Source organism: Phocoena phocoena, chromosome X (assembly GCF_963924675.1).
Source record: "Phocoena phocoena chromosome X, mPhoPho1.1, whole genome shotgun sequence".
In the NCBI taxonomy this organism is placed as follows: domain Eukaryota; kingdom Metazoa; phylum Chordata; class Mammalia; order Artiodactyla; family Phocoenidae; genus Phocoena; species Phocoena phocoena.
Window position 1 is genome coordinate 31,599,483 of NC_089240.1, and position 25,887 is coordinate 31,625,369.

Consider the following 25,887-nt stretch of genomic DNA (forward strand, 5'->3'; position numbering starts at 1 on the left):
TCCATCACTTCAGTTGCTTATGCCAAAAACCTTAGCATTATCATTTATCGTGTTCAATCTCCTATTCTACATGCAATCCGTCAGCAAATTTTGTTAACTGTACCCTCAAAAGTATATCTTAAGTTTGATCATTTCTCACCATTCTTCTACTGCTCTTCCGCAGCCATACTTCGTTCCTGGGGTTTTTTTTTTGAGCATGCCAAGGCATTCCTAACTTAGAGTCTCTGTACTTGGCTGTTTTCTCTGTTTAGAATACACTTTTTTTCTGGATTTTTCACATGATTTTCTTCCAGAGTCCCTTATATCTTTGCTCACACGTCTCCCTATCAGAGAGGTCTTTTGGGACTTCCCCATATCAATGAGCAGCCCCAAGACATTGTATGCTGTCTTACTCTACCTTATCTATTTATTTTATTGTCAGTGTCACCTCACTAGAATGTAAAACCCATGAGAGCAAGGACATTGTTTTATTCACTGCTGTACCCCCAAGGCCTAGAAAAGTCCCTGGCACAGAGAAGGCCCTGGCACTCAATAACTTTGTTGAATGAAAGATTGAATGAGCTACCCATGTCTCCTCAAGTCTTTCAGATGACACTATTTGGACTGAGCAAATATATCCTGGAGTCCCAAAACACTTTTAATGTTAAAAAGCTATTATTGCTTTTATAGGTGAGCGATTTAGGAAAGTGGAATTAGCCCTGACAGGCTCAGGACTTCCTGTCTTATTACAGTTTGATCTGGGAAGGGTCCTTAATTTTGCACCTTGTTTCATGGGTGGACGTTCAGAGATTCAGTGTATTATGCAAAATTGATCCAAATCACTTCCTGTGATGTACCGCTTTAAAAAACTGCACATTTTAAAGTTGATCCTCAAAAGGGCAAGATAGATGAAGGATGTATGCAGGTAAGATAATCATTCTGTGCTTTCACATGCTTTAAATATTTTAAGGTTGGCTAAAAAACCATGCAGAGGATTAAAAGCTACATTTGTTGTACCAGTGTTTATAAATTTTATCTCTTTTGTGACCTAGTTATGAATACTTCTGTATTGGTACCTATACAATACCCATAATTATTTGTTAAGTGCCTTTCATATGCCAGGAAAACCACTTGACACTGTAGGGAATGTAAAGTACAAAACATAGTTACTGCTTCTAAGGATTTTTTTTTTTTTTTTTCTGAGAGAATATTTATTTACCTATGTGCCCAGGAGGTTGGCCCCTAAACTTAAATATCCAGCATGGAGCTTTGGCCCTCCCACACGAGGGTGGATGCAGGAATGGATCCTGGAGCCCTTGTCTAGGGCAGTAGAACCCAGGAACCAGAGATGGGATGCACCTGAGCCAGCGGCTGCTGATAGCAGCAAAAGGTGAAAAGGAGGTGGGAACCAGGAACTCATCCCAACCGCAGAGCTGCCGAAGGTTGGTCAAGCTTGGGTGCACACATGTGGGAGAATTGGAAGTCCAGTGCCATATGCAAAGGCTGGGACCCAGGTGTCCGCCCCAGTGCCAGCTAACTCAAGACAGGAGAGAGGGGGTGGTGGCAGTTTTGCCACCAAGAGGCCCAGGTCTTAACACTCCTGTGAGGTGAGGTGGTAGGGGGGAAAGCGGGCACTGTAGTCTGAGTACTTGCTTACTTGCTGAGGGATGCATCCCCCAAGGCCAGCTCTTCAGAGGCTGGTGTGGAAGGCACCCTGCAACCACTGGTCATGGGCATAGTGCGTCTGGGGCACAGTGAAGGGTGGCGGGTTGAGGGGCAGGCTGGTATCAGGAGGCTCGTCGTCATCAGATAGGCCAGTGTCGGGTGGGTAGGAGCTGAGTGTAGGGAGGGCCAGTCTTGTCACAGGTGCTTTCAATAGTTCAGGATTGACTCGTACAGCGCCCCCAGCTGGCACAGCAGGGACGCGTCCGCCCACCGCCGCCTACGGCAGCGCGGCAGGCGGGGTCGAGGTGGGCGGCGTGCAGGGGCTGGTCCCGGACGCCGGAGGCTTGGGCCCGCTGGTTGCGGCTGCGGCTGCGGCTGCGGCTGCGGCTGCGGCTGCGGCTGCGGCTGCGGCTGCGGCTGCGGCTGCGTGGGCTGTGGATGCGCCCCAGCTCCGGCCACGAGCCCCGCGCGGTGAGCAAGCCTATGAGGCCGCGCGGTAGCGGCGGGAGCCTGGCCCGGACGCAGCTCGCGCCGACCGGCGCGCCTCGGCCAGGAGCAGCCCGTCATGGCCCAGCGGATGAATTTCTATGCCGCCTCCTTCCCTCCAGCGCTCCGCCAGGTAAGAATTTTTTAATGCATTAAGGAAGCGTAAGACATACAAACAGGTAGGGTTCAAGAATGCAAGGTATCTTAGATCTGTAATAAGGTGATACAGAAACTCCAGCCAGGTAGAAAGGTCTTCCATCATAGTAACATATGAGCCAGACCTTGAAGGTTCAGTAGAAGTTTCTAATTGGAGACAGATGATACTTAATTGACCGAGGCCGTGTACTGCTGGTGCAGAGCAGAAAAGTTGAATGACGAAGCACACCTGTGAGCACCAGGACAGCTTGTGGATGTCAGAGTCTGCTTTGCTCTTTCTCACTACTCAGACAGCTCTTTCCCAGATCCTCTAAACCAGGGGTTGGCGGACTATGGTCCACAGGCGGCCTGCCGCCTGTTTCTTTTTTTTGTTGTTGTTGTTTATTTTAAGTAAACTGCTATTGGAACGTAGCCCCTCTTACTTGTTGCCTATTGTCTATAGATGCTTTAATGCTACAAGGGCAGAGTTGAATAGTTGTGAGAGTTGTATGGTTTCATAAAGCCTAAAATATTTACTGTCTGGTAATTAACAGAAAAAGTTTGCTGAGCCTTGCTCTAAACAGTAGCAAACATGAGTGCCTTCAGTTTCACCTCAGGTTCTTATGTTATCATCTTTCCTCCAATGCATAGTGATATGGTTCATAAAGTTATTGATGGAAGCTTTCTCCCAGTTGCAGTTAAGAAATGTTGTATACATGTTTAAATGCATGCAGTTCATATGTATAACTCTTCCTGCTTCATTAGAATGACACTCCTTCCACAGTTTTAATAGAGCTAATTAGTCTTCACAGAATAACAAGTGTTAACCACTTTATGCAAAATGCTTTCTTTTTAATGGTTTCTTAGACTTTAGTCTAAGTCTCTTAGTCCTACCAGCATAATTCATTTTCTCCAGTAACCTGCATATCTTTCAAAAACATAGCTGATTTTCTCTGATCAGAGAAACTGACAAGGATCACAGGAATCTGGTCAATTTCTCTTAGCAGTCAGCTCCAAGTGTTAAAGACTTTGAAAGACACGATTACCGATTTCCTACAGAAGCTCTTCACACCAGGATAAGAGAGTGGAGGTGGAAGTTGAGAAAGAAAGTGGTGAGAGGAGCAAAATGAGTGAAAGACTGAAAATAGCAGTGCTACAGAAAAGATGGGAAATAATAGCACAAAGGAAACAAAGGCTAAGGTGAATTTATAATGTGGAAGGATATGTCCTACATCCTTTGTGTTGCTTTACTCTTGCTAGCTAAAATGTTTCAGAACCTGTTGTGGCATCCAACCTCAATTTGGTTAGCATTATCTTAAGAAAGGGCTAAGTACCCAGGAAACGAGAAAATTTACAGCATGAAATATATAGTACAAAATGATAGCAATAGGATGTTTTTTAATATATGGTAGGCATAAAATTAGTAACAGTAGATTAGGGATGGGCTGTTCCTAGTGGTTATGTTGAGAAAATGTGTAGGATGGCCAACAATTTAAGTGGACATGATATGAAAAGGTTAATTCAGTTTGAGTGTAGAGGGGGAGTCTGAGTGTTTAGAGAAGATACATGGGTGACAGCTGATAAATATGTGGCTGAGCAGGTAATGAATCACTGTTGAGAAAAGAACATTTAAAGAGGGTATAATAAAGGGTCTTTCCTTTCATTATTAAATGAAAACTGTTCTGTTCACAAAGGTTTTTAATTTCTGTAATGCAAGACAGACCTGAAGTATATTTGCCACTTAAATTTAGGTCAGCATATAATCTTCTGGGCATAAAAAGAAATATATACTTTTGTGCATCTCTGAAACCAATTTGGGAATTTCACATTGAGAGGGGCTCCTGGGAACACCATATGCTATATAAAATTTTCAAACTCAAAAAAGAACCCCATAAGGGACTTTCCTGGTGGTCCAGTGGTTAAGAGTCTGTGCTTCCACTGCAGGGGACATGGGTTCAATCCCTGGTCGGGGAACTAAGATATCCTGCATGCTGCGTGGCTTGGCCCCAAAAAACCCAAAATACCAAAAAACCAAAAAAAAACCCCCATAGCTGATAGTTAATTTCTTAACATAATTTTTAGCCCTCTACATTTCTGGATTTCTTGAACACTTTAGTAAGTTTCAAATTACTAAAAAGTGAATGTAGGGAATGTGGGGAACACTGGAGAAGTATGACTTCCACAGGCTGGTCAAATAGCCTTTGAGTATTTGGAAGTGTGGTAAGATTATTCTTTTCTTTTAATACCAGCTTTATTGGAGCATAATTCACACACCATAAAATTTACACATTTAAAGTATACAATTCAGTGGTAATTAGTATATTCACAGAATTGTGTGGCTATCAGCACGAATTCCACAACATTCTCATCACTCCAAAAAGAAACACAATGTCCATTAGTGGTCACTCCCCTTGCTCCCCATTTCTTAGCCCCTGGTAACCACTAATCTATTTTCTATCCCTCTAAATTCCCCTGTTCTTGACATGGCATATAAATACAATCATATAATATGTGGACTTTGGTTTCTTTGATTTAGCATAATATCTTCAATATTCGTCAATGTTGACATAGGTCTCATTACCTCATTCCTTTTTATGGCCAAATTATATTCCATGGTATGGCTATACTACCTTTTGTTTATCCATTCATCAGTTGATGGCCATTTGCATTTGTTCCACCTTTTGGCTGTTGTGAAGAATGCTGCTATAAACATTCATGTCGAAGTTTTTGTATGGGTAAGTTTCCTTATGTATGTATATATGTAGTTTTTACTATAGAAAAAGTTACGTAATAAAACAAAAGGAAACTTTAGAACTTCTAATACAGATCAAGGTGCTCTGAAGGGATGTGGCAGTAAATATATAGATTATAATTGCCCCACACTTCCCCAGTCTTACCCTCAACATTTTTTTTTTTGTCCTCAGCTTTATTGAGGTATAATTGACAAATAGGAATTGTATATATTTAAGGTGTACAACTGTTTGGATATATGTGTACATTGTGTAATGATCACCACAATCAAGCTAACTAACATATTCATCACCTCACATTGTTACAGTTTGTTTTTAACCTCTTACCAAATTGCAGGTATACAATATAGTATTGTTAACTATAGTCATCATGCTCTACATTAGAACTGCAAAATTTACTCATCTATTTTTTTTTTCTTTTTTTTTTTTCCCGGTACGCGGGCCTCTCACTGTTGTGGCCTCTCCCGTTGCGGAGCACAGGCTCCGGACACGCAGGCCCAGCGGCTTTGCGGCATGTGGGATCTTCCTGGACCAGGGAATGAACCCGTGTCCCCTGTATCAGCAGGCGGACTCTCAACCACTGCGCCACTAGGGAAGCCCTACTCATCTTGAGTAACTGAAACTTTGTACTCTTTTGACCAACATCTCCCAATTTCCACCCCCTCCCTGCCCCAGCAGCCACCATTCTACTCTCTCCTTCTATGAGTTTGACTATTTTAGATTCCATGTATATGCCACATATAAAATTCATGTACTATTTGTCTTTCTGTGTATGGCTTGTTTCACTGAGCATAATATCCTCCAGGTTCATCCATGTTGTCACAAATGGCAGAATTTCCTTCTTTTTTAAGGCGGAATAATATTCCATTGTGTGTGTACTATGTTATTTGTATTCATTAATTGGTGAACATTGAGATTGTTTTTGACTCTTGGCTATGGCAAATAATGCTGCAATGAACATGAGAATGCAGATACATCTTGGAGATACTGATTTCATTTCCTTTGGTTTTATACTCAAAAGGGGGATTGCTGGATCATAAGGTAGTTCTATTTCTAATCTTTTGAGGAGCCTTCATACTATTTTACCTAATTGCTGTATCAGTTTACATTCGCAACAACAGAAAATAAGAGGTTACCTTTTCTCCATAATCTCACCAACCTTTGTTATCTTACTTTTTCGATAAATGACCATTTCAAAAGGTGTGAAGTAATAGCTCATTGAGGTTTTGATTTGCATTTCCCTGATGCTTAGTAATGTTGAGCACCTTTTCATATACTGTTTGTCATTCATATGTCTTCTTTAGAGAAATGTCTATTCAGGTCCTCTGCCCACTTTTTTTTTAGTAGATTTTTTTTAACATCTTTATTGGAGTATAATTGCTTTACAATGGTGTGTTAGTTTCTGCTTTATAACAAAGTGAATCAGTTATACATATACATATATCCCCATATCTCTTCCCTCTTGCATCTCCCTCCTACCCTCCCTATCCCACCTAGGTGGTCACAAAGCACCAAGCTGATCTCCCTGTGCTATGCGGCTGCTTCCCACTAGCTGTCGATTTTATATTTGGTTTTACTGTATTTACGTTTGGTAGTGTATATATGTCCATGCCACGCTCTCACTTTGTCCCAGATTCCCTTCCCCATCCCTGTGTCCTCAAGTCCTCAAGTCCATTCTGTAGTAGGTCTGCGTCTTTATTCCCATCCTGACCCTAGGTTCTTCATAACCATTTTATTTTTTTTAGATTCCATATGTATGTGTTAGCATACGGTATTTGTTTTGCTCTTTCTGACTTACTTCACTCTGTATGACAGTCTCTAGGTCCATCCACCTCACTACAGATAACTCAATTCCATTTCTTTTCATGGCTCAGTAATATTCTATTGTATATATGTGCCACATCTTCTTTATCTATTCATGTGTCGATAGACACTTAGGTTGCTTCCATGTCCTTGCTATAGTAAACAGAGCTGCAATGAACACTGTGGTCCATGGCTCTTTTTGAATTATGGTTTTCTTCAGTGATCACTTCGTTATTAAGTAGTGTATTGTTTAGCCTCCATGTGTTTGTATTTTTTACAGATCTTTTCCTGTAATTGATATCTAGTCTCATAGCGTTGTGGTTGGAAAAGATACTTTATACATTTTCAGTTTTCTTAAATTTACCAAGGCTTGATTCGTGACCCAAGATACGATCTATTCTGGAGAATGTTCCATGAGCACCTGAGAAAAATGTGTATTCTGTTGTATTTGGATGGAGTGTCCTATAAATATCAATTAAGTCCATCTTGTTTAATGTATCATTTAAAGCTTGTGTTTCCTTATTTATTTTCATTTTGGATGATCAGTCCATTGGTGAAAGTGGGGTGTTAACGTCCCTTACTATGAACGTATTACTGTCAATTTCCCCTTTTATGGCTGTTAGTATTTGTCTTACATATTGAGGTACTCCTATGTTGGGTGCATAAATATTTACAATTGTTATATCTTCTTCTTGGATCGATCCCTTGTTCAGTATGTAGTGTCCTTCTTTGTCTCTTGTAATAGTCTTTATTTTAAAGTCTATTTTGTCTGATATGAGAATTGCTACTCCAGCTTTCTTTTGGTTTCCATTTGCATGGAATATCTTTTTCCATCCCCTTACTTTCAGTCTATGTATCTCTAGGTCTGAAGTGGGTCTCTTGTAGACAGCATATATATGGGTCTTGTTTTTGTATCCATTCAGCCAATCTGTATCTTTTGTTGGGAGCATTTAGTCCATTTACATTTAATGTAATTATCGATATGTATGTTCCTATTCCCATTTTCTTAATTGTTTTGTGTTCGTTATTGTAGGTCTTTTCCTTCTCTTGTGTTTCTTGCCTAGAGAAGTTCCTTTAGCATTTGTTGTAAAGCTGGTTTGGTGGTGCTGAACTCTCTCAGCTTTTGCTTGTCTGTAAAGGTTTTGATTTCTCCATCAAATCTGAATGAGATCCTTGCTGGGTAGAGTAATCTTGGTTGCAGGTTTTTCTCCTTTATCACCTTAAATATGTCCTGCCAGTCCCTTCTGGCTTGCAGAGTTTCTGCTGAAAGATCAGCTGTTAACCTTATGGGGATTCCCTTGTGTGTTATTCATTGTTTTTCCCTTGCTTTTAATATGCTTTCTTTGTAGTTAATTTTTGACAGTTTGATTAATATGTGTCTTGGCGTATTTCTCCTTGTATTTATCCTGTATGGGACTCTCTGTGCTTCCTGGACTTGATTAACTATTTCCTTTCCCATATTAGGGAAGTTTTCAACTATAATCTCTTCAAATATTTTCTCCGTCCCTTTCTTTTTCTCTTCTTCTTCTGGGCCCCGTATAATTTAAATGCTGGTGCATTTAATGTTGTCCCAGAGGTCTCTGAGCCTGTCCTCAGTTCTTTTCATTCTTTTTTCTTTATTCTGCTCTGCAGTAGTTATTTCCACTATTTTATCTTTCAGGTCACTTATCCGTTCTTCTGCCTCAGTTATTCTGCTATTGATCCCATCTAGAGTCTTTTTCATTTCATTTATTGTGTTGTTCATCATTGTTTGTTTCATCTTTAGTTCTTCTAGGTCCTTGTTAAATGTTTCTTGCATTTTGTCCATTCTGTTTCCAAGATTTTGGATCATCTTTACTATCATTATTCTGAATTCTTTTTCAGGTAGACTGCCTATTTCCTCTTCATTTGTTAGGTCTCGTGTATTTTTATCTTGCTGCTTTATCTGCTGTGTGTTTTTCTGTCTTCTCATTTTGCTTAACTTACTGTGTTTGGGGTCTCCTTTTTGCAGGCTGCAGGTTCGTAGTTCCTGTTGTTTTTGATGTCTGTCCGCAGTGGCTAAGGTTGGTTCAGTGGGTTATGTAGGCTTCCTAGTGGAGGGGACTAGTGCCTGTGTTGTGCTGGGTGAGGCTGGATCTTGTCTCTCTAGTGGGCAGGTTCACGTCTGGTGGTGTGTTTTGGGGTGTCTGTGGACTTATTATGATTTTAGGCAGCCTCTCTGGTAATGGGTGGGGTTGTGTTCCTGTTTTGCTAGTTGTTTGGCATAGGTTGTCCAGCACTGTGGCTTGCTGGTCGTTGAGTGAAGCTGGGTGCTGGTGTTGAGATGGAGATCTCTGGGAGATTTTCGCCGTTTGATATTATGTGGAGCCTGGAGGTCTCTTGTTGACCAGTGTCCTGAAGTTGGCTCTCCCACCTCAGAAGCACAGCACTGACTCCTGGCCGCAGCACCAAGAGCCTTTCATCCACACGGCTCAGAATAAAAGGGAGAAAAAGAGAGAAAGAATTAGTAGAAGTAGGAAGAAAGAAAGAAAGGAAGAAAGAAAGAAAGAAGGAAAGGAGGGAAGAAAGGAAGGAAGAAAGAAAGAAAATAAGGAAAGAAGGAAAGAAAGGAGGGAGGAAGGAAGGAGGGGAAGGAAGAAAGGAAGAAGAAAAGGAAAGAAGGAAAGAAAGGAGGGAGGGAGGAAGGAAGGAGGGAAGGAAGGAAAAAAGAAAGAAGATACAGTAGAATAAAGTAAAATATAATAAAGTTATTAAATTAAAAAATAATTATTTAGAAAAAAAAGGGACGGATAGAACCTTAGGACAGATGGTGGGAGCAGAGCTATACAGACAAAATCTTACACAGAAGCATACACATACACCCTCACAAAAAGAGGTAAAGGGGAAAAAATCATATATCTTGCTCTCAAAGTCCACCTCCTCAGTTTGGGATGATTCGTTGTCTAAAGGAGGGAAAGAAAGATAGAAAGAAAGAAAGAAAGAAAGAAGGTAAAGTATAATAAAGTTATTAAAATTAAAATTAATTATTAAAAAAATAAAAAAAAAAAAGGACAGATAGAACCATAGGACAGATGGTGGAAGCAAAGCTATACAGACAAAATCTCACACAGAAGCATACACATACACACTCACCAAAAGAGGAAAAGGGGAAAAAATCATAAATATTGCTCTCGAAGTCCACCTCCTCAATTTGGGATGATTCGTTGTCTATTCATGTATTCGACAGATGCAGGGTACATCAAGTTGATTGTGGAGATTTAATCCGCTGCTTCTGAGGCTGCTGGGAGAGATTTCCCTTTCTCTTCTTTGTTCTCACAGCTCACAGGGGCTCAGCTTTGGATTTGGCCCCGCCTCTGCGTGTAGGTCGCTGGAGGGCGTCTGTTTTTTGCTCAGACGGGATGGGGTTAAAGGAGCCGCTGATTTGGGGGTTCTGGCTCACTCAGGCCGGGGGGAGGGAGGAGCACGGAGTGCGGGGCGAGCCTGTGGTGGCAGAGGCCGGCGTGATATTGCACCAGCCTGAGGCCCGCCGTGCGTTCTCCCGGGGAAGTTGTCCCTGGATCCCGGGACCCTGGTAGTGGCGGGTTGCACAGGCTCCGCGGAAGAGGGGTGTGGATAGTGACCTGTGCTCACACACAGGCCCCTTGGCGGCGGCAGCAGCAGCCTTAGCGTCTCCCGCCCGTCTTTGGGGTCTGTGCTTTTAGCTGCAGCTTGCGCCTGTCTCTGGGGTCCGCGCTTTTAGCCGCGGCTCGCGCCCGTCTCCGGAGTTCTTTTAAGTAGCGCTCTGAAACCCCTCTCCTCGCGCACCAGGAAACAAAGAGGGAAGAAAAAGCCTCTTGCTTCTTCGGCAGCTGCAGACCTTTTCCTGGACTCCCTCCCGGCTAGCCGTGGTGCACTAACCCCTTCAGGCTGTGTTCGCGCAGCCAAACCCAGTCCTCTCCCTGCGCTCCGACCAAAGCCCGAGCCTCAGCTTGCAGCCCCGCCCGCTCCGGCGGGTGAGCAGACAAGCCTCTTGGGCTGGTGAGTGCCGGTCGGCACCGATCCTCTGTGCGGGAATCTCCCCGCTTTGCCCTCCGCACCCCTGTTGCTGTGCTCTCCTCCGTGGCTCCGAAGCTCCCCCGTCCGCCTCCCGCAGTCTCCGCCCGCGAAGGGGCTTCCTAGTGTGTGAAATCCTTTCCTCCTTCACATCTCCCTCCCACTGGTGCAGGTCCCGTCCCTATTCTTTTGTCTCTGTTTTTTCTTTTGCCCCACCCAGGTACTTGGGGAGTTTCTTGCCTTTTGGGACGTCTGAGGTCTTCTGCCAGCATTCAGTAGGTGTTCTGTGGGAGTTGCTCCACGTATAGATGTATTTCTGGTGTATCTGTGGGGAGGAAGGTGATCTCTGCGTCTTACTCTTCCGCCATCTTCCCCTCGGTCTGATAAACAGAAATTTTATATCAGAGGATAAGTTCCTGATAGTTCATGAGTTTCAACATAGTTCTGGAGCATGTTTATCTCACACCATCTAGAAAGGCAATATGTAGTTCGTAAGAGCATGAGATTCTGGAGCCAGACACCCGGTCTTTCAATCCCAGCGCTACCATTTACTAGTTGTGTAATCTTGGGTAAATTCCGTAACCTCTTTGTGCCTCTTTTCTTATCTGTAAAATTGTGATGATAGTAATACCTAACTATAAGATTATTCTGAGAATTAAGTGTAGGGCATTCAGCACGGTGCCCACGAATTCATAAGCGTTATATATGTGTTAACTATTATTTTATTACCAAAGCATTTTGCTGAGTTTTCATTGAAGGATTAATTGACATTTAATACAGGAAGAATATGGGCCCTATAGATAACCTTAACACTTAAAAACTACAATGGAGAAATACTAACCTTCTGAGAGGGAATCTGTCACATCTGTAGTCCCTAAAGCACTATCGGATGATTTCCATTAATATTAATTAGGTCAATAAAAAGTATTAATGTTTAAATACAAGCCATGGTTATCAGAAAAATTTATTAGCCTTAATACTTCACTCCCCATTTGTATAGGATAAATGAGGTAATTCAAAAGAGAGAGATTTTATGTTTTATCATCAGTAAATAGCTAAGCAGTGAAGAACTGAGGAACTCAGCTTTGACCACGTCTTGGACTAAGTGAGATATAAGGGTTGTTTGGTATCCAAGGATACCTCTTCATGTAGTTTCTATAAATCTGAGAAGAACAGTTAGTGGCAGCATCGTATTTCCAAGTCTAGATTCCTCCCTATCATTCCCACCTCTTAATTTCGTACGCCATCTTAGCTCGCTGTGCTGCATAGTTGTTTAGTCAGTTAGCAGTCTGGATGTCCACTGTGAAGGTATTTTTTAGATGCGATTAATAGTTCCATCTGTAGGCTTTGAGTAAAGCAGATTACCACCCGTAGTGTGACCGGGCCTCGTGCAATCAGTTGAGGGCCCCAAGACCAAGGACTGAGGTGTCCTGAAGGAATTCAGCCTCAAGACTGCAACACAGGGACTTCCCTGGTGGTCCAGTGGCTAAGACTCCGTGCTCCCAATTCCGGGGGCCCCGGTTCGATCCCTGGTCAGGGAACTAGATCCCGCATGCGTGCTGCAAGTAAGAGTTCCCATGCCGCGACTGAAGATCCCGCATGCCACAACGAGGACCCGGCGCAGCCAAAACAAATATATAAATATTTTTAAAAATAAATAAATAAAGGACTGCAACACAGAAACCCCGCCTGAGTTTCCAGTATGCCTGCCCTGCTATACAGACCTTGGACTCAAGACTGTAACATCTGAGTTTCTAACCTACTGGCTTGCTCTATGAATTTCAGCTCCCTGACTTCCCCCAGCTAGGGCCTCGGGGAGGTGAGGGCTTTGTTTGGAGGCTGGAGGACTCGGGACCATAGAGGGAGGGGTTCCCAGGCTCTGATAGACGGCACCAGCAGGACGCAGGGACCGCTGACCCCTGACCCCTGACCAGTGGGTGTCCCCGCAGAGTCCCGCCCCTGCCATCACCCCTCGGAGACCCCACGCCGCGCCGGATGCGGCTCCCCCGACTTCCGCTTCAGAAGCGAGGAGCCTGACCGGGAGCCGCGGCGGTTGTTCAGCCAAGCGTGGGTTTTCAGGACTCGTCCGGAGCCACGGTGAGGACCTGAGTGTAGCCTGCAGGGACCTTCCCTCCCCCCTCCCCCCATAACAAAGGTGACCCACCTGCATCCCAGCAGAGCTATCGGGCTGAATTCGGCCTAGGATGTCTCAGGCAGAAGGCCTTGGTCTGTGAGAGTAGCGCTGATTCTACAAATGGAGAAGATCTAAGTCCTAGATGAGGGCCCTGAGTGCTGGTGGGCAGACCTCGGCCCCCAAAGCAGGCCACACTGAGCAGCACCCCTGCTCTCAGCTCTAGGAGGCCCTAGCAAGGTAGACAGATGTTGAGTGACCTAAATTCCCCTCTAGTGACGGAGGGAAATGAGGGCTACCTCATGACTCCCAAACTCAGGAGAGGAGGCTCCGGGCAGAGCTGGCAGGCTGTGGTGCCCCCTCATCTCCTCTGGAGATGGTCTCAGGGAGATGAGAGCCTTGGTCTAATGGAATAAGCCCAATTCAGCAAAGGGACCTAGTCCTCAACAGCATTCATGGTTGTGACACCGAGTGAGGATGGGGGCCCCTCCCACAAGAAACGGGGCAGCATAAAGCACCAGCCCTGTTTTCAGGCTTGGGAGAATTGGGTATTTTGACATGAGTTGCATTCACTTATTCCCAGGACATCTCAGGGAGGTGAGAGACCAGGTCAAAGGGGGCAGCCTCGGGTCGGCAAGGGAGGATTTCAGGTTATGCCAGGTGTCATGGTGAGAGCCTTGAGGACTGTGGGGATGTCCCACATGAAAGCATTCAGGCCACAAAGAATCCTCACTATTAGCATCCCTGGGAGACCTCAAGCATAGATGTCAGGCAGAAATGCCCATCAGTTCCCACTACAGGCGAACAGGGAAATAAGGGTCTTGGTCTGAGGAGAGTGGTCCCATGTCAGCAGAGGGAGAAATCTTAGACCCTATCAGGAGGCACATTTAGACCTTGAATTGGGATCTTGTGTGGGACCACAAGGACTTCAACCTGCCTGCAACAGCTTTCATTCTTGGGAGACCACGTTTAGTTAGATACGGTCATCTTCACTTCCTCCTATTGGGACACAGGCTGTTTGGCTCTTACTATCATATAGGCATCATTCAGGCAAAAGTTGAGCTTCTCTACCAGGAGCCCACCTGAGGAACCTGAGTGAGGACTCAAAGTGTCCAGCCCAACCCTTGGATTTCAGCCCAAGAAATCTCTGGGAAGGACTGTCAGGTAGAGCGTCTGCTCACTTCTTTATATCACGTTTAAGAGAGGTGAGGTCCTCAGTCTGAAGGTGCATCCACCAGTCAGCAAATGGAGAGTGGTTCCAAGCCTTTTAAGGAGCCAAGGTGAGGACCTCGAATGATGATCGCAACGAACTCAGGATAGAAGGGACCCTACTGAGCTCGCAGCTCTGGTGTCCCCTGGCAGGGAGGTGGACTGAGGCACCCCTTCACTTCCTTCTCCTGGATCGCAGGGAGGTTTGAGGTGTCAGCTGAAGAGTAGCAGCGGGGAGGGTGCCCAGGCTCTGCCGAGACCTGACATGATAATATTGAAGATGAACCGAGAGGACCCCACTGCCAGCACCTGTTGTCACCTGAGTAAATCCAAGGCAGGGCTGATAGGATGCAGAGTAAAACTCTAAGGCCTCTGTGGTTCCTCTCTGGGATTCTGGGAGGACAGACTGACCGGGAAAACAGGAACCTTGTGGGTTCCCAGAGCAGTGCCCTCAAGGAAACTTGCAGAGGCAGCCTTTGATAAAGCCAAGGTGGAATCTCCCTACTTCAAGGTGCTCACGACATCTCATTCTCCAGCCTCCAGGTGTCCAAATCACCTGTCATTGGCCCACACTCCTGTCTGCTGTCCCTGACCATAGCCACCATGCCTCGTGGTCAGAAGAGTAAGCTCCGTGCTCGTGAGGAACGCCGCCGTAACAGAGGTGAGACCCAAGGTCTTAATGCTCAGGCCACCACAGCAGGGGTAGAAGAGACCACTTCCTCACCCGCTTCTGTTTCTCAGGGTACTCCCCCGAGCTCCCCTGCTGCTGGCACTCGCCAGGAGCCTCAGGGAGCCCCAGCCACTAGCTCTCGTGCTGCAGGGGTTTCATGCCCAGGATATGATGTACGTGCCAAGGGCCAAGTTGAGGAAAGTAAAAATTCCTCCCAGGCCTCAACCTCCAGTGATCCTGGAAAGGATCTTGTAACCAGGAAGGCAGGGATGTTGGTGCAGTTCATGCTGTATAAATATAAGATAAAGGAGCCCATTAAAAAGGGAGAAAAGCTGAAGATTGTCAACAAAAGGTATAGGGAGCACTTCCCTGAGATCCCCAGGAGAGCCTCCGAGTGCATGGAGCTGGTCTTTGGCCTAGAATTGAAGGAAGTCAAGCCCAACAGTCATTCCTATGCCCTTGTCGGCAAGCTAGATCTCACCGATGATGGGCGTCGGAGCAGTGGCGGGCGGTTTCGGAAGAATGGGCCCCTGATGCCTCTCCTCGGTGTGATCTTCTTGCATGGCGACCGTGCCTCTGAGGAGGAGATCTGGGAATTCCTGAATATTTTGGGTGTTTTTGATGGAAGGAGGCACTTCATCTTGGTGGAGCCCAGGAAGGTTATCACAGAAGATTTGGTGCAGGAAAGGTGCCTGGAGTACCGCCAGGTGCCCAGCAGCGATCCGCCATGCTCTGAGTTCCTGTGGGGCCCGAGAGCCCGCGCTGAAACCAACAAGATGAAAGCGCTGGAGGTTCTGGCCAAGATCCATGATACGGTCCCCACTGCCTTCCCACCCCACAATGAAGAGGCTTTGAGAGATGAGGGAGAGAGAGCCCGAGCCAGGGCTGCAGCCAGGGCTGGCACTACTGCCACTGCCGTGCGCGTTCCAGGGCCACATCCAGCCTCTCCTCACACCCCTAGTGAGATCTGAAGCCCACCCATTCTTCACTTTGTGGTAGGAAAAGCCTGTTAACCAGTGTTCCTGGTATGCTTAAATAACTTGTTGACTTTTTTCCTGCATTTTTAATTGGTGTTCCTTTTAACAGAAAGTTTATTTAGATTCAGAATATAAGTATATGAATGACATGGATCACACACTTATTGCTGTTTGTCAGATTTAGGAGTAAGAATTTTGTTTTTTGAAATACAAATTGGAAATCCTTAAATCACTTTTGTGGTCCAGAACAAGAATAACATCACTTTAGGATAAGAATATCCTTGGAAACATGAAAGAACACCACGCTAAAATAGGATCAGAAGATAGCTAGGTAGCTAGATGGAGAGATAAGGTAGATAAGACAGACAGAGAGCTGAAGTCAAAGTTGATCAATTCTTGGTTTGCCTTACTCCATTTAGTCTTTCTTTTGTAAATTTAAAAGATATATACTGGATTTGCTTATGGTTTTCAAGAATGTTTGAGAATACAAATTATAGCAAATGATTTGTTCATGACTCTTATTTTACACAAACATTAACTGAGCATCTGCTCTTAAGAAGTCTCTGTGCTCGTACTGGGGATGTTTAATCAAAAAAGTCCTAGCCTCTGCCCATGCAATTACAGTTTCTCAGAGCAGCTATTATTGTATGGAAAAGGGTGAGATACTCTCTACTTCAAGAAGAGCAAGTAAAAAAGCAGGGTAAAGAGAGGGTGGAGAGAACATATTCCATAGTTTTCATTGTTAAAAGCGGAATTTTGGCTGATTGGGAGGATTTTTTCCGGCTAGAATGCTGCATATTCTCTGACATATCTTAGATGTAAAAAAAAAAAAAAAAAAAATCCCAGCTGGATTGATGGTAACGTCTGAGGTCAAGATAATCATAGTAATAACTGCCGTTCCCTAACGTCTCAATACGAGACAGGCACAGTGACAGATGCTTTCCATACATTACCTATATTCCACCAGTCCTACAAGACAGGTCTTATCAAACTCGCTTCACAGCGAAGATCCTGAGGCTCATAGAGTTTGGAAATGTGCCAAATTTCATAAGGCTAGTAAATGACAGGGGTGGGACTAGACTCCTGGTCTAGATTACCGTAGAGCTTGTACTGTTCTACTCCTCCTACCCTGAGACACATCCTGTGTCTTTTATTTCAGTTGTTTTCTCGGTACTTCAAACTTTGTCTTAGGTGATAAAAAGAATGGCCTTGTGCTCAAACTACTGGATTGGAACACGTAGCCAGAGCAGTAAGAATACCAAAATATTTGAGGGGTATAAGTAAATAAATGAAAGAGACAATATTCGGTGACAGTATAAGCATCTACATTTGCGATGTTAGATAACCTCAAAAGACTAGGGGCTCTCAAAATCATCCCCTGTAGAAAGTAAATCTATCAGAACAGAAGTGACGTGGGAATCTTCATCTGGCTGATGAGATAGAATAGATCAGTGTACTTTTTTCCCTGACAGGCTACCACCACCTGTTCTGGGACTCCTGCCTTGTGCTACAGCTTCCCCATCTCACATTACTCCTGGGCCAGGGACCCATTCTCTGTAAGGTTTGCAGAGGGAAAACTGCTCAAGAGTTTGCAGAGATGTGGAATTTCCTAAGCAGGCTTTAATCCAAGAGATAGAAAGCAGGATGAGGGCCCCGTGTAGGAGGACTGAGGAGACCAAAGCCCAGAATATTGGGGGGTGGTCATTGGGACACCAGTCCTGTCTGCTATCAGACACAGAGGGTCTCAGGCAGACCTGTTAGGCTAACCGTACCCTCACTTATTCTTCAGGCTTCTTGGGGCCATAAGAAATTTGTCTAAGGGCAGAGTTCTCAGGTTGGTAGAGGAGAGAGTGTGAGTCTCTCACAGAAATGACAGTGATAAACCTGAATAAAGACCCAGCCAGAACAGTAGGATCCCATAAAGTCCCATCCCCTTTGGCAGCCCCCTGAGGTCCAGAACAGTCCTGGCTGCTTGTGACTAACACTTTCAACTCAGGTTGCGGGAAGGTGGGGACTCTGGGGATCAGCAGAGAATGGAGTCCCAGGAAGTACGCAGAGTCATAGTGAAGACCCTGTCTGTGGACGTGGGGACCACTCAGTCCACCACTGTCAGGGCTACACTTAGCCCCTCCTCTGCTAAGTGTAGCCCTGGGAGGCGTAGGTCCTGGGAGGCATAGGCAAGAGCTGGCAGGGTCAAGTGCCCCCTGACTTCTGCCTGGGGGGTGTCAGGGAGGGGAGGACCTTGGTTTATAGGCTGGCTGTTCAGCAGAGAGTGGAATCCCAGGCGTGACAGTGTCAAAGTAAAAGTCCTGTATGAGGAGTGTGGCAACCAACTACCCCGTTACAGATACATCCTTAGAAACTCCCGCGTCTGTAATTGGCCTGGGGAGGCAACAGACAGGGCTTTCAGACTAAGTTCACCCCTTATTGCCTGAAGGAGGATGGTTTCAGGGACTTAAAGTCCTTGGACTGATGAGAGAGGCCTCATTCAGCAGAGGAAGGGTACCCAGTTCCTAACAGGAGTCAACATGATGACACTGACTGACAATGAAAGGATCTCTCCCAGAAAGAAGGGGACCACATAGAGCACTGTCCCTGTTGTCAGACCTGAGGCTATGTCACTTAGGCACGGGGACATGACGCGTCATACTCACTTCCTCCCAGAGCTCTCATGGAGGTAAGGAACCTCATTAAAAACCAATGTGCTCAGTGGCTCTCCTTAGGATCTCAGGGAATTGTTCCCTGTACATTTTGTTGACAACCTTCAGCATGTCTACCTCCATAATGGGCTCTTTCATATTTCTGCAGTAGGAATTGCCTGCCGATGCAGGGGACACGGGGTCGTGCCCCTGTCCGGGAAGGTCCCACATGCTGCGGAGCGGCTGGGCCCGTGAGCCATGGCCGCTGAGCCTGCGCGTCCCGAGCCTGCCTGTGCTCCCCAACGGGAGAGGCCACAACAGTGAGAGGCCCGCGTACCGCAAAAAAAAAAAAAAAAAAAAAGCTCATATTTTCTTTTATTTGGGGTTGTAGTCTGAGCATAGTGCATAGTATACACTAGGTACCTTATATTTAATCAATAAAGGCTGAAAGAAAGACTATAAATAAGGGAAAGATCGTCAATTTGTGGTTTGCCTAAATCCTTCTCATGTTTCTTCTTGTAAAAGTGGAAGTCATACACCTGGATTTGCTTAGATTATTCAGGAATGTAAGATAAATTAAATTTTCATGGATTAGGCCACATGCTTCCTCCTTTTTAATTTCCCAATCATTAATTGAGAATGAGCTCTTTGGAAGGCATCATACTAGTACTGTGGATGCTTCCCCCCGCCACCCCCCAAAAAAAGCCCCCAAACAACAACCACCACAAAAACAAGATCTAGCCCCTGCCCGTTGAATTTTAGAGTCTAGGAGCTGCTATTATATAAAAAGATGGTGGGATGCACTCTGTGACCTAAAGAACAAGTAAAAAGTAGGGTTAAAGAGGGCAGGCAGTTGGAGCTGAAAGCAATCAAGTGTAAATGGCCTGAGGCAAGGCCACTTGGCGCCTTAGGAAAATGCAAAAGCCTTCAGTGAGAAGTAATTTTAAGTGAGGTTGCCTGGTGGGCTAGATGAGACTGTGGGAGTGGTGAGTCCGGCCAGAGCCTCAGATGGAGGGCCTCAGAGAATCCAGAATCCACTGGGCTGGCAGTCTTTACCCTGGGTTGGGGGAGCCAGAGACCTCGCCATTAAAAGCGTACTCAATTATTCTATCTTGTGTGTAATTTGGCAAATTCTAGGCAAGTTCTAGATTTTTGTTGGTAGTTAAATAAGTGGAAGTAATGGTTATTTAGAAGAAAGGGTAGCTGGTAGGGAAGATACTGGTCAATGACAAAAATTCTGGGAAGATACTGGTCAGTGACAAAAATTCTAAGGACTTTGAGTTGTTTCCAACTAGGAAAGATTCTCCCACAAGCGCATTATGTATTATATCCTCTGGTGTGGATAGTACATGATTGTCCTTGCTAGGCAGCATTTTAGTTAATTGCGATTCCGTTGTCTTGCTGTTTGGTTAATGTGCTCAAGCTCACGGGGCCAGTGAAACAGCACGTAAAACAATTGATCAGCTTAAACTGGTTTTGCCTCCTTAAATAGGTTGTTGATTAATCAAACCTTGTGTTATTTTACAGAGACAGAACTGCACATCTCCAAGAAGCAACCCATGACCCCAGGATGACCCTGGAACCAAGATCTTCAGTCTGCAGAGCTCAGAGAATAGAAATGTTGCCTGGAGAGCCCGTGACAATCCTTCAATTAAGGAAAATCTGGCCTCCAGCAGCATGAGTAGCTTATATGGACTAATTCAAGACTAGCCAATTAGCTTCCAAGTTTGAAATTACCCGGACCCCTTAAATTTCACCCAGACCGCTGGACTGAGGTGAGATTTGAGAGCCTTGTCTCCTGTGTTAGTCGGCCTTGCAGTAAAGCTCTTTTCTCAAAAACTGTTGCCATAGTGTTGGCTTCTGTGCACACAGTGCAGTGAGCCCTTGTTCAGTAAGTTTTGGCAACCCAGGTGAAGTTTAGGTCTTGTGACCGCCTGCCTGAGGCACTGTAGCCCCTGGCAGAGTGTGGGCCCTCAGCACCAACCTTGAGTAGCCACCTAGACTGAATTTGTCTAGAAGGTTGGCTCTTGGGTTCCTGCTTCCCTGCCATGGCACTCGAGGCTCCTCGGGCTACTTTCGCTTTTGAGAAAAGAAACAGCTCCTGGATCAGACGTCTTTTGGGTGAGTAACCTTGTTAAAATGTGCCTGTACCTAAATTGTCTAATAATCTTAGCGGAATTGCGGGTTAGAGTCCTGCCTGGGGGAGTTTTTTTTGCTCGGGATAGAGTCCAGGTTAGAGTCCTAAGGCTGGGATCGTGGGCTAGAGTCCCACCCTAAGAGAGACAGTACAAAAGGTTACAGCTGCTGAGGTACTCAAAGGATTGGGTTAAAGTCCCAGGCCTTTGGATTTGTTTGCCTATGTTTGTTTAGGTCTGACTGTTATATCTGTCAGGATTGGCTAATGGGAGTTGGCTCTCGGATGACTGTGGCAAAACTTTATTAAACCTGATTGATATTAATGAGGGTCCTCTGACTCAGGAGATAAAAGACCTTGCTCCTGGACTGGAAACCTTGCTTTACAGGGTGATGGGGTTTTTCACCCATGCCTAAGATGATTGCCCGGAGGTGGTGTTACACGTGTATATTCCTTTTTTGTTTTTTTGTTGCTTTATTGGAGAATAGTTGATTTACAATGTTGTGTTAGTTTCAGGTGTACAGCAAAGTGAGTCAGTTATACATATATTCGTTCATTTTCAGATTCTTTTCTCATACAGATTATCACAGAATATTGAGCAGAGTCTCCTGTGCTATACAGTAGGTCCTCGTTGGTTATCTGTCTTATATATAGTAGTGTGTATGTTAATCCCAAGCTCCTGATTTATCCATTCCCCCCCCACCCCACGTTTCCCCTTTGGTAACCATAAGTATGTTTTCGATATCTGTAAGTCTGTTTCTGTTTTGTAAGTAAGTTCATTTGTGTCATTTTTAAAAATCAGATTCCACATATGAGTGATATATGATATTTGTCTTTCTGTCTGACTTATTTCACTTAGTGTGATAATCTCTAGGTCCGTCCATGTTGCTGCAGATGGCATTCTTTCTTTCTTTTTTTATGACTGAGTAATATTCCGTTGTATATATGTACCACGTAGTTTTTATCCATTCCTCTGTCGATGGACACTTAGGTTGCTTCCATGTCTTGGCTATTGCAAATAGTGCTGTAGTGAACATTGGGGTGCGTGTACCTTTGCAAATTATGGTTTTCTTTGGATCTGTGCACAGGAGTGGGATTGCTGGATCACATGGTATTTTTTATTTTATTTTATTGGAGTATAGTTGATTTACAATGTGTTAGTTTTAGGTGTACAGCAAAGTGATTCAGTCACACATATACGTATATTCGTTCATTTTCAGATTCTTTTCTCATACAGGTTATCACAGAATATTGAGCAGAGTCCCCTGTGCTATACAGTAGGTCCTCGTTGGTTATCTGTCTTATATATAGTAGTGGGCGTGTTAATCCCAAGCTCCTGATTTATCCATTCCCCCCCGCCTCACGTTTCCCCTTTGGTAACCATAAGTTTGTTTTGGATATCTGTAAGTCTGTTTCTGTTTTGTAAATAAGTTCATTTTCTTTTTCAACACATTTTTTAAACATCTTTATTGGAGTATAATTGCTTTACGATGGTGTGTTAGTTTCTGCTTTATAACAAAGTGAATCAGCTATACATATACATATAGCCCCATATCTCTTCCCTCTTGCATGTCCCCTGCATTGGCAGGCAGATTCTTAACCACTGCACCACCAGGGAAGTCCCGGAGTAAAGTTTTTATCTCAAAAGGCAGTGCGATAGTATTGGCTTCTATGCATGTCAGGCAGTGAGCCCTTGCTGGGTAACACTAGTAAATGACAGGCCTGGGACTAGACTCCTGGTCTGAATTCCTCTAGATCTCACACTGTTATACTCCTCTTGGCCTAAAGCAGAGCTTGTATTCCTTGACACTCAAATGTATCTTGGGATAAAGATAAGGACTGTGTGGCTAAAGAACGGGATCGGAATCTATCCAAAGCATTGAAGAATACCTCAGTAAATGCCAGTTAGGAATAAGAAGGAGGAACAGGAATAAGGAGAAGAAACAGATGCTGCTCAGTGACAATAGGATCATCTCTATATGCAGTGTCACATAACCTCAATCAGGGGAAGCACAAAACCATCCTGGACAGCTCCTTTCCTTTAGAAGTATGCGCATATCTCAGACACTGTGGGTTGGGTTCTAGGTCACCACAATAATGCGAATATTGCAATAAAGTAAATCGCACGAAATTTTGGGTTTCCCAGTGCTTATAAAAGTTGTTAATCCTATTGTACACTTACTAGACAGTGTCTAAAAAAAATGTACACATCTTAATTTAAAAATACAAAACAGTGGGCTTCCCTGGTGGCGCAGTGGTTGAGAGTCCGCCGGCCGATGCAGGGGACACGGGTTCGTGCCCCGGTCCGGGAAGATCCCACATGCCACGGAGCGGCTGGGCCCGTTAGCCATGGCCGCTGAGCCTGCGTGTCCGGAGCCTGTGCTCTGCAACTGGAGAGACCACAACAGTGAGAGTCCCGCGTACCGCAAAAAACAAACAAAAAACAAAAATAGTTACAAGAATAACAAAGATAGCTGAGCAGAGAACCATAAGAAAATAATGAAGAAGTTTAAAATATTTCAAGAATTAACAAAATGTGGCACAGGGACCCCACGTGAACACATGATGTTGGGAAAACGGCACCCATTCACATGTTCAATGCACGGTAACCACAAACTTACAATTCGTAATAAAACAATATCTGTGAAGCATGATTAAGTGAAATACGATAAAAAGAGGTATGCCTATAAATCAATTAAAACAAGTCACAGAAGAGGCTAACTCTGGCTATTGAAAAGGACAGATTAGCATTATTTTTCTCTGGGAGCCCACCCCTGTCCTGGGCCCCCTGCCTTATGTTGCATTTTCCTCATCTCACGTCAAGTCTGGGACATGAAGCTACAAGGTTTGCATTAGGTATGCTGCTCAAGAGTTTGCAGGGATGTGGCATTCCCCAGGAACCTTTTAATCCAAGAGATAGACAAAAGGAACACCATCCCCCCCCCCCCCCCCCGAAATGAGTGAGGACTGGAGAGACAACCACGCCAAAATATAGGTCATTCAGAGACCTGCCCAAACGTGCTCTCAGACCTAGAATGCCCAGGCAGGGCATCCTCTCTTATAAGTCTCATAGTTTTCAGTGAGGTCAAAGTCTTGGTCTAAGAAGAACAGCCTCAGTTCAGTAGAGGGAGAAGCTCAGGTTGGAGGGTCAGGGAGGATCAGGTCCCGGGACTGGCCAGGAGTATGGTGGGGCCCCTGAGTGAGGAAAGAGCATATCACTAGACCCACAAATGAGGGGGCTTTACAGACCCCTGCCCCCATTCTTAACCATGAGAGGCCCCAGGCAGAGCCATAGGGATGAGAAGCCTCCTCATTTCTGTCTGTCTGGTCTCGGCGAGGGAAGAGCTTTGTCTATCAGGATCAGGTCCCAGTTCTGCAAGGGAAGGGGTCTTGGCCATAACCAGACAAAACAGGGTCAAGGTGAGGACCTCAGTGCTAATGAGAGCGTCTCTCTCCGAAGGAGGAAGGCTCACAGTGTGGCGCCCCTCTTGTCAGGCAGAGATGGTCAGAGCAACGCCCTGCCTTCCCCACTAGGGGCTCGGGGAGGTGAGGGCTTTGTTTGGAGGCTGAAGGACTCGGGACCACAGAGGGAGGGGTTGCGGGCTCTAATAGATGGCACGGAGAGACCCGCGAGGGAGGATCATGGGACGGCTGACCTCTGAACCCTGGGATCCCATAGAGCCCCGCGCGTCCCGTCAGCCGTTGGAACCCCACACGAGGCAGCCGCAGCCGGTAGTGGCTCCCACACTTCCGCTCCGGGGGCGAGGAGCCGGACGGTTGTTCACGGCGTTTGTTCGGCCAAGGGCGGATTCCCAGGACTGATCTGCAGTCGAGGTGAGGACCTGAATGCGGACCCAAGGGATCCTTCCCCCCTCCCGTAACAAAGGTGACCCCCACAAATCGCGCCTCTGTGATCGAAAGTGGAAGGTTCCCGAAAAGCTGTTAGGCTGAGTTCTGCCTGGAAATTCTCAAGGGGAAAAGCCTTAATCTAAGAGAGAATTTCCTGATTCTGTAAATCAAGGAAACCTAGGCCCTGACTGAAGTCAAGGCGGGGTGGGGGGGGGGTGGGGGGTGAGGGGATGTGGGATGGGGGGCGGGGGGCGGGGCGGGGCCTGAGTGCTAATGAGGGCGTAGAGATGGCAACAAAGCCGCACCCATGCACTCAGTTCCTGGAGCCTCCAGGCCGGGGTGGTCGTATATAGCAGGCCCAGACTTCCCCCCCACCCCCAGGAGCTCAAGGAGGTGAAGCTTGTGGGCACAGTTCAGTAAAGGGAGAAGTCCCGGGCTCTGACAGATTCCAAGATGGGCACCCTGTATGTAGGACCTAGGGACCACCGGCTCCAGAACACTGGAGTACCACAGACCCCCGCCCCTGCTGTCAGCTGTCAGAGACCCTGAGTAGTTGTGGCCGGATGTGAGTCATCCTGACTTCGGCTTCAGAGGTTCCAGGAAGTGAGAACTTTCATCTGAGGGCCATGCCTCCTGCCGGCCAAGAGAAAATTCCAGTACTGATCTGGAGTCAAGGTGAAGACTTTGAGTGGGGAGTGAGAGGTGCCACTCGGCCCATAACAAACTGCATAAAGTCTCGCTGCTGCTGTAGACCCTGGGAAGCCCCAACAGAGCCATCAAACTGAGTTCTGCCTGAAATGTCTCGGGGCTGGGAGGGCCTTGGTCTAGGGAGTAGCTCCATCTTGCAGATGGAGGATACCTAGGTCCTAACTGAGGTGAAGGTGAGGGCCCTAAGTACTGATGAGGGGGCCTCTCCCCATTTAGGGGTGGCATCACAAAGCAGCGCCCCTACACTTGTGGGAGGCTCCAGCCAGGGGCAGTCATATATGTAGGACCCTGACTTCCCCCTCTAGGGACTCAGGGAATTGAGGGCTTTGCTCTGAGGCTGGACTAGCCAGGTTATTGGTGGGAGGAGTCCTAAGTCCTACACAGAGTTCGGGTCAGAGACCTGAGAGGACTAAGGTGAACACCGACTCTAAAATGTAGGGTCTCATAAATTCTGCCCGTGTTCTGAGTAGAAACCAAGAGTACCTGTCAAGCTGAAGCACTCTTCTCATGTGTCTGGAGAGTTCAGAGATGTGAGGGTGTTGGACTAATTGAATAGCCCCAATTCTGCAGAGGGAAGAGACCCAGGGCTTTATAGGAGTCAGGGTGAGGACCCTGAAAGAACAGTGATGATACCACTCACCCACAAACAGAGGAGACAACAGAGAGTGTCCCCCTCCTTGCTTGCAGCGCTGGGTAGCCCAGGTATGGAAGTCAGGTGTGTGTGAGCCTTCCTTTATTTCT

The 25,887-nt window shown here is 45.7% G+C and overlaps 1 protein-coding gene and 1 pseudogene across 1 annotated transcript in view; both read left to right on the forward strand.

Moving 5' to 3' along the window:
- The window catches only part of CFAP47 (cilia and flagella associated protein 47), a 503,782-nt gene that overhangs the window by 20,504 nt on the left and 457,391 nt on the right, over positions 1-25,887 (forward strand). Inside the window, 5 exon segments of the mRNA XM_065900147.1 lie at positions 670-840; positions 843-904; positions 1,879-2,263; positions 12,779-12,896; positions 13,544-13,628. Of these exon segments, the coding sequence (XP_065756219.1) occupies positions 670-840; positions 843-904; positions 1,879-2,263; positions 12,779-12,896; positions 13,544-13,628 (821 nt within the window).
- LOC136142754 (melanoma-associated antigen B4-like) lies at positions 14,773-15,800 on the forward strand (annotated as a pseudogene).